Consider the following 9020-nt stretch of genomic DNA (forward strand, 5'->3'; position numbering starts at 1 on the left):
TGCATCAGAATCTTCATTTTAGCAAGCTCTCAGGTGACCTTTATCCCCACTGAAGTGAGCAGCACTGGCTGGAGTTAACCTTGCCTCATCTCCTCCCGACAGACCTACCCTCTCAAGGAAGACAGCTTCCTGCAGCGCTACAGCTCAGACCCCACTGGTGCCCTCACCGAAGATAGCATGGACGACGCTTTCCTCCCAGTACCCGGTGAGTACCGCTCGCAGGGGGGAGTCCTGTTCCGCGGCCTCAGGCCCGGGGCAGGGCCAGCTGCTTCCTTCAAGCTGGTTCAGAGGTGGAGCCCATGGTGAGAGTGCAGACAAAACAAAGGAAGAAAGCGGGCAGTCGATAGACAACAACAAGTATGCACATGGGTTTCTGAGGGGTCCAGGCATGTCCAGGTTGTCTTTAAAAGGAGTCTGCAGATTTTCTAGAATTTGAAGCCAACAGTAAAGATATGCATGTGTGAGTGTGTGAGAGAGAGAGAGAGTGTGAAGAGAGAGACTGTGAGAGAGTGTGTGTGTGTGACAGAGTGTGTGTGTGTGTGACAGAGTGTGTGTGTGTGTGACAGAGTGTGTGTGAGAGAGTGTGTGAGAGAGTGTGTTTATGTGAGCGTGTGTGTGTGAGAGAGTGTGTGTGTGTGAGAGAGTGTGTGTGTGAGAGTATGTGTGTGAGAGTGTGTGTGTGAGAGAGTGTGTGAGTGTGTGTGTGTGAGTGTGAGAGAGAGAGAGTTTGTGAGAGAGAGTGTGTGTGTGAGAGAGAGAGAGTTTGTGTGTGAGAGAGAGTATGTGTGGGAGAGAGGGAGAGTGTGTGTGTGAGTGTGAGAGAGAGAGTGTGTGAGAGAGATTGTGTGTGATAGTATGTGTGTGAGAGAGAGATAGAGTGTGTGTGTGAGAGAGAGTGTGTGTGAGAGAGACAGTGTGTGTGAGAGAGTGTATGTGAGAGAGACAGTATGTGTGTGAGAGTGTGTGAGAGTGTATGTGTGAGTGTGTGTGAGAGAGAGTGTGTGTGTGAGACAGTGTGTGTGAGAGAGACAGTGTGTATGTGTGAGAGAGACAGTGTGTGTGTGAGAGAGAATGTGTAAGAGTGTGTGAGAGAGAGAGTCTGTGTGTGAGAGAGTGTATGTGAGAGAGAGTGTGTGTGAGAGAGTGTGTCTGAGAGCGAGAGAGTGTGTGTGAGAGAGAGAGACAGACAGACAGATTAGATCCCTGTTCTCTCTCCTGGCTCCATTTCTGGCCTGTGAAACTTGTATTTACTTAATCTAAGCTCTGTCCCCCAGACAGAGCCAACCTGCACAAACACACATCTCAAGGGAAGCAGTCCTCTGAAAACTTTAAACTTTCAGAAGAAAAGCATGCTCGTTGCTCTGAGTAGTACAAAAAGAACACAATTCTTTTAGCAAGAGAGTCCTCTCCCCAGGCCTCCCTACCTCTGTCATACAGTGCCTCACTGAAGAATAGTCACAGGGTTCAGAAAGAGCTGTGAAATCCTGTTGGGGATGATGCTTTGCTGATTACACTTGATTTCTTTTCAATTTCAGAATATGTAAACCAATCTGTTCCCAAAAGACCCGCAGGCTCTGTCCAGAACCCTGTCTATCACAATCAGCCTCTATGTCCAGCTCCTGGCAGAGACCCTCAGTACCAAAATTCACGCAGCAACGCCGTGGACAACCCTGAGTATCTCAACACCACCCATCCTGCCTGTATCAATGGTGTACTTGACGGCCCTGCCCTCTGGGCTCAGAAGGGCAGTCACCAAATTAGCCTAGACAACCCTGACTACCAGCAGGCCTTCTTTCCCAAGGAAGCCAAGTCGAATGGCATCTTTAAGGGGCCTACAGCTGAAAATGCAGAATACCTGCGGGCAGCACCAGCAGGCAGTGACTTTACTGGGGCCTGACCATGGAGGACAACATCAGCCATAAACTTCCAGCCCCCCCCAGGACCAAGCCATGGCAGCTGTTGAGTCCTGACCACCATGCCGACATTAACTCTTGGACCCATGGACCGGTTTGTCCATATTTGCCCTGATCAGCCCACCTTTCAACCAAGAAGTGCCCCCGACTCAGATGTGCTGTGCAAAGTTGCAGGGGCATTCCTTTGTCTTCAGACTGTGAGGCTTCCACAAAAGGCATCCAGAAAGAATGTTGTCCATTTGGGCAGAAGTTCACCTTTCAGTGAGGTATATTTGAAAAATACTAAATATGTTTAAGGAGTTTTATTGCTTAGGAACATCTGGCGTTTTTCCATTGACACTGATTTCACTTTTAATGAGCTTTTCTAAGAAGGAAAAAGCTTGCTTGTAGCACCGGCAGTACTTAGTTGACCCAGGCCCAACTGTGACTGAGACGCACGGGCCAGCCATCCAGCCAACACATGATTCCATTGGCTCTGCTTGGAGACTCCTCCATTGCAAGACAGGTGAATAACCAACCAGGCCTCTGGGTCCTCAGCAGACCACATTGGTACTATATCAGATCAAGGCAGGTACGAGACAAGAAGCCACTTTGAACTCTTCCTGAGCAAGGAAGAAACAGAGGGAGTAGAATTCTTCCTCAGACTTACTTTTATATAGATGTCTCCACGGTACTTTCTCTCCTTTGGGTGACCAGCGTTTTCTAATTATTAGACTTGTTTGTTTTCCATTCCATAGTTTTGAAACCTGGCATGCTTTTCCTGTACAGCAAAATGGTAACCATGGTCAGCTTATATGTGATTCATCGGCATTCAGACCATTGCCTTTAATTGAGATGGAATGACAGTGCAAAAAAGGAACAAATCCCCCAAATTTGAGTCTTAGAGGAAATATATCAAGTCTTTGGAGGTTGGGGGACAGGTGTCTGAAGACTGCATATGTGATGCTGCTCTTGAAACTCTTTCACCTCCCCCAATGCTCCCCCGGACACACACACAAAACAATTTGTTTAGGCTACTCCTAGAAGATAATTAATTATTTTACTTTAAGGGTTTTTTCCTCAAAGGGCACTTTGCTCCTCACTGGGAAGCTGCCCAGATCCCTGCTTGCCCTTGGTGAGTTGAAGGGTCCAGGCACGGGGGTAGCTGTGCAGAAGTGCCTCACCACTATGGCACTTTTCACAGGTGAAATAGAGACAGCATTATGTGTCATATGAAATTCAGGTAAATAAGAAATTTGACTTTGAAGTTGATGATAATGCCTTCATAACATCTCCAGGTATGTGAGTAGAAGAAAACAATCCCCCCTTAAAATAACTCCCTGTAATTGGAGGACCCGCTACTTAGGACACAAGCTTTTTCTCATCTGTGTCCCCAAACCCTGAATGTTATGTAGTTCTTTGTAGACAGTGTTGTAAACACTCTTAGTCAAGTCAGCAGCCATCTCAGCCAGCAAGAAGTGTTTCAGACAGTATTTTCAGCCCATAGTTTTATTCAGCTCCCCACTTCCCCACACACACACAATTTTCCTTTAGCTTTTAAGTTATTTATTGACTCAGGTGGATCAGGGCCCCACAGTTTTGTTATCAAAGTATTTAATTTTGTCTCAGTAGAAATATAAACTATATTCAGTTCCATCACATTCCACACTTTAACATCTTACCAGCCTGGCATAGGTATTAAAAATAAAAAAATAAATCATAATACCTGATTCCACAAAATTCACAATTTAGCGATGAAAACTGACTCACAAATACTAACCTAAAAATGGCATGACAGATGCCAGGCAAGACTTGTCAGCCCAGCATGGTGACAGCACAGGGCACGGGGTGAGGGGCACCTGGTGTGGAGGGGCCGTGGAGTCGGGTCAGAGGACCCCTAGGGCATCAGCCAGCAAGAATTGGAAAGTGCAGCAGAGGGAACCCAGCCATGAAAGTGTCCTCCAGAGAAGCCACTCCTGCAGCAGCTCCACAGGTTCCACTGCCCCTTCAAGCCTGGGATTAGGCTTGGCATGTTCCCCAAGTGCCCTTCCAGTCCATCCCCACTGGGGGTTTAAAAATGTTTCATGAAAAGATTAAACAACGTCTCTAAGGATCTGAAATTTTCTGTCCTTGTCAGCAAACCACTCTCATTATTTATTCACCTCAGAACCTAAGTGCTTTAGCCAGATATGTCTCCGGCACTGAGAGGCAGAATGGCCCACATTCTGCTCTCACTGGTTCGTCAGGAGACAGATGAGGAGGGAGCACCGCAACACCCTGGCCCAGCTGTAGCAGTAAGAGCTCAGTGCTTTTGTGATTTGAAATACTTTACTGTAATATAATAAAGTAGAGAGAACGATTCAAGATTTTCCTTCTTTGTATTTCAGTTTCCTGGCATAAAATCTACTCGCTAAATTTTCTTAGACATTGTGTTTCCACCAGTTTTCTCACTGTCTGTCCAGGGAGGTTCAGGGGGCCTGTAGACTCTTGAGAGCCTAAGAGAGCAGAGCCTGAGTCCAGGACTGGGGGCCCCGTGGACAGTCAGGAGAGGGACTCTCACACCTTGGGGCTCTGAGTGGCCACTCAAAGCTTAACCCTCACCCCTTCGGTTTCTGCTCATTGACACCAAGCCCTGAGGCCCCACAGGGAGCCTGTCTGCTGTTTTCCTCCCCGGCCAGTCCCTGGAGCATTTCCCCACAGCCCAGTCAAGCCAGGCCTTCAGAAACACATCAGGGAAAGGAAGAGTGAGAGGCTGTTTACAGCTGACCCTTGAACCTCATGAGTTTGAATGGTGTAGGTCCACTCAGACATGGATTTCTTCAATAGCTGACACAACAGGTCACATAAGCACCAGTCAGCGAAATTCACGATTAAAGAACCAAAGCTCTGGAGAGCCAACTGTGTACAGTTACAGGCAAGTCCACTGCTCAGAGGGTCAGGGCCCCAACCTGGGCTGTTCTAGAGTCAGCTGTCCAGTGAGCCATACATACGTCTTAACACATAATCTTTAAGGAGGCCCTGTTGTCTCACTCTATGGAAAATAGTTCTGTCACCTCTAGATAGAGATGAATCTTCCAAACTAAATTTGCCCAGAGTTCAGGTTGTCACTGATTTATAACTCGGAGCACAGTGGAGCGTGCAGATTACATTCCAGTTGGTGGCAAGGCTTAGAGGTTTGTTGAAAGTTCTTAATTTTGAGCTTTAGCCTTCCCCTGTCAAAACTGCAGACGTGCATGAACCATGAAGTGCAGAAGCAGACAGGCAGTGGTTCTCAGGCTGACTGCCCTTGGGTGTCTCCTGGTTCCCAACCAAAAAGACTCTGTCTCAACTGCAGTCCGGGCCCGGCGCTTCTCAGAGCTCCCCTGGTGATTCTGATGGGCACCAAAGTTTGGGCAACAGCTATGTAAAGAAAATGTCCTTCAGGGAGACTCGGGCCTGGGCTGACGGCCTCCCATGCGTGGCATACCAGGCGAGGCTTGGGGCTGCACTCATGCAGGACAGGCTGTCAGGCCGTGGTGACTTGCCGTGCTCACCTGCACTGCCCGTCAGGACTGACTGTAAGCTCAAAAGGAGCAGTTTCATCATAATCCCAGGGGCTCCCTGTGTGGTTCTAATAGACTACCAGAGTGGAAACCCTCATCCCTCAGGTCACCTTCCCTTGGATCAACACTGTGCACCCCATCAGGACAGAATCAGACTATGTATGTTTAAGAGGTTCCCGAGGCAGCGCCAGAAATGACCACCGTCCCTGGTGTGCCTGGAGCCTTGACTGCTGCTGGCCATTCCAAAGCCTCTAATTCCTTGTCACCAGCAGCTAACTCACCCCAAAAGTGGCAGATACCACAAATCTGAGCCTTGAGAAAGCCCTAGACAGTTTCTTTTCTAAGAAGTTGGTTTAAAAACCCATCTGCTGCAACAGGGAATGAGCTGCTCACCTCAGTGACAGTTCTTGAAGTTGCCCTTCATGTCTATTCTGCATTTATTACTTGGTGACAAGCACATTATTTCTTTTCCTTCGTTTTCCTTGCTGGGGCTAAAAAACCTTACTGAATAGAGTCTCTTGCCTCTAGTCATATCAGCCATATCAGGGGCACACATTTTTGTGCTATAAAAGACACATTCCAACAGGATTTTTAAATGTAAGTCTATTTTTGTAACTTTTTAGAGCACTGAGCTTTGTAAAGTATATTTTTAGGAAAACTCATTTTTCTACTAAAGGAAATAGTTTACTTTAGAAAGACTGCAAGAAAATCAAAATTTGAAACCAAGGTTGTTGTTTAAACAATTTTAACGTTTAACAGTTTTAATTGTTGTTTAAAGGGATTTAACTGAAGCAAGAGAAAAGTCTCTCATAAAAAGGCACAACGTCATTGCAGAACTGGGCTAGGTTGTTGTCCTGATGAAAAGGAGAATCATTTTTATATTTATAAAATGAGAAAAGGATACACTTACATTTAGTTTCTTTGTCTGAATCAGGTTCATTTGACTCTGAGGCAATTCAGTGGGAAAGAACCACCGTCTATTACAACTAATAGACAACATCAGCTTCATGCTGTACACCACTCACCTGCCGATGGGACTCTGTAAATGTAAGAAAAACAATAGCAGAACTCTCTGTTGGTTTATATATACCAATCTGACTGATGTAGATTATTTTTTTGTTTACAATTGATATACATTTACAATATAGACTAGAAATACCTGCAGAGCCCTAATGTTTAGCATGTTTGATGAACACCACCAGCAGTCTTCCAAACTAAGCATAGCCATCCTAGTGATGGGGTTTTTATCTCAGGCTGCACAGTGACATCATGGCAGTGGGGGAAGCGGAGCTTTTGAAAATCTTGAGGCCCAACAGTGCCTCAGGCCAGTGAAACCCAGGATTTATGCTGGGAAAGGTTGGGGGCAGGAGGAGAAGGGGACAACCGAGAATGAGATGGCTGGATGGCATCACCGACTCTGTGGACATGAGTTTGAGTGAACTCCGGGAGTTGGTGATGGACAGGGAGGCCTGGCGTGCTGTGATTCATGGGGCCGCGGAGAGTCAGACACGACTGAGCGACTGAACTGAACTGAACTGAAAGCTCCTAAAATCATTCTGATGTACAGCCAAAGCTGAGAACCACGAGCCTAGGGATTCACCACAGGTGTGTGGACTGGCAGGTAGATTCTCCAAGTGTAGGAACATCAGCATTGAGCGAACTCTAAGCATGAAAACCCCAGCATCCATCACTGTGGGTCAGGACCCTGAATGGATGGGGAGAGGGCCTAATCCATCGATGAAAAAGAAATGTAAAGCAGTCCCCTTCTTCCATGTCCTCTGTCAAAGGTAGATGGATAGCAAGCATCCTTGCTACTTAACCATCTGGATGCCCTGCCTCCAGCCACTGCGCAGCCATCACTGTCCAGGGAGGAAGGAAACGTGGACTCAGAGTTAGTCACAAAGGGAGAGGGCAAGGATACTGCATGAGTAGTTGGATGGTGTTTATAAAAACAAGAGTCAACAAAAGGAATCCTGCTAAATGTTATATATATATATGATAAAAACTGAAACAATAATAGTATTATTTTCTCTTCCACAAGCACAGTATGCCCTCTGAGGTTACAAATTCCTGTCTGAATTGCCAGCAGAAGTACTGAGAATCCCTACTCTATCACCTGGTAGATAAAACTGTACATTTTTAGGTGCATTTACTTATTTTTTTTCTTAAAGAAATCCTTTTGACTTAATTTGGCTACAAAGTAATCTTGCTGTATGATATGAAATTTTGGGAAGGAAGACGTCCTGTGGATCTGATGACATATGAGAGGTGATGATGTAATCAAGTAACCTCAGGCAGCAGTAATTTCATTTTTAAACAAGCAAGCAATAGCTTTATAGCCTCTAATATATGGTACATTTTAACATATAAAAGTATGTTATAAAGTTTTTCTGTGGTGAAATCAATATTTGTACAAATGGAAAGCAAGATTCTCTTTTATATGGTTTACACTTGATCAAAACATGTTGATTGTATATGGAGTATTAAAAAATTAGATGTATACTATTCATGTTCTTTACTCATAAGTATCTTATAAAAACATTGTATTCTTGTTAACAATGCAGTGTTGATAATAGTTATTAATCATATCTGACCTACTGTAGATGTCCTTTCCTGACAACTTTTTAAGGTTAATTAATAAACTTTATTTTTAGAGCAGTTTTAGTTTCAAAACTGCAAAAATGAGAAATTATGGAGAGTTACCATGTGCCCTCTACCCCACAGGCTCCCCGCTCCCCCATCCACACCACAGGGCCTGATGCACTTCAATTAGTGGAGGATTCCTGAGCCTGAGTTGACCGTCCCAGCCCCTTGCAATGCAGGGCAAACCTTCCCCGATTCCCTTCATAGTCTCCTCTCCTTCCAGAGCCGAGAGGGAATTCCTTGATGATGATTCTATAGCAAGTTGTGGTTCTGCTCAATCATAAACACTGGAAGTCTGAGGCATTAAGAAACCACAACCATGTGTGCAGGGCCTCAGGCCCAGCTGCTCCAACTCTTCCCCAGCAGTGCTCCCCCATGGGGAAGACCTGCCCCCGCCCCAACTCTGGGCCTGTGGGGGAGCCCCTCTGAGCCCATCAGGAAACAACTAGCGCTGAGGGAAGTTGTTGTGTTGAGATGAAATCCTTGAACAACTAAGGGAATCAGGAGGTTTCTCATTTGAACTTCCCTTAAGAGGGGGTGTGGGGAGAATGAGGTGCACAGGCGGCAGGCAGGCACTGGTGGGGGATGGCCGCAGGCCGGCCAGCACCTGGAGCCTGCCCTACGTCCCCGGGGGCCACCCCAAGGTCCTCTTGTGTCAGTCTCCCTGATGCTTGGGGTGACACCCATCATTTCCAGAAAAATTGCTGCTTTGTTTCACATGGTTCATCCAGAAGACCATTATCACTTACAAACACAGGTTGAGGGGGACTGTTGTACAGGTGGGAGCAGGACTTCAGAATAACTAGGTTCTGGAAGAATAAGCGGATCCAGGGATCTTTCTGTATCCCTGTGGGACATCCCCCCCCCCACCAACCTCCTCAGGCTCCTGGCCTCCCCGAGCCCCCACCGCCCTGACACACAGCACCCTGGATGGCATGAGGCT

At 46.4% G+C, this 9020-nt stretch overlaps 1 protein-coding gene across 3 annotated transcripts in view; it reads left to right on the forward strand.

Annotated features, from left to right (window-relative positions):
* EGFR (epidermal growth factor receptor) overlaps positions 1-7939 on the forward strand; it is a 217702-nt gene extending 209763 nt beyond the window's left edge. For all 3 annotated transcript variants that reach the window (XM_055414809.2, XM_055414810.2, XM_088831867.1), the window contains exons 27-28: positions 103-205; positions 1536-7939. In XM_055414809.2, the coding sequence (XP_055270784.1) occupies positions 103-205; positions 1536-1897 (465 nt within the window). In that variant the 3' untranslated portion in view covers positions 1898-7939. The remainder of the gene's footprint in view (positions 1-102; positions 206-1535) is intronic.
* The last annotated feature ends 1081 nt before the right edge of the window (positions 7940-9020 follow it).

This window comes from Moschus berezovskii, chromosome 24 (assembly GCF_049115385.1).
Source record: "Moschus berezovskii isolate FMDL1 chromosome 24, NW_MosBer_1.0, whole genome shotgun sequence".
In the NCBI taxonomy this organism is placed as follows: Eukaryota; Metazoa; Chordata; class Mammalia; order Artiodactyla; family Moschidae; genus Moschus; species Moschus berezovskii.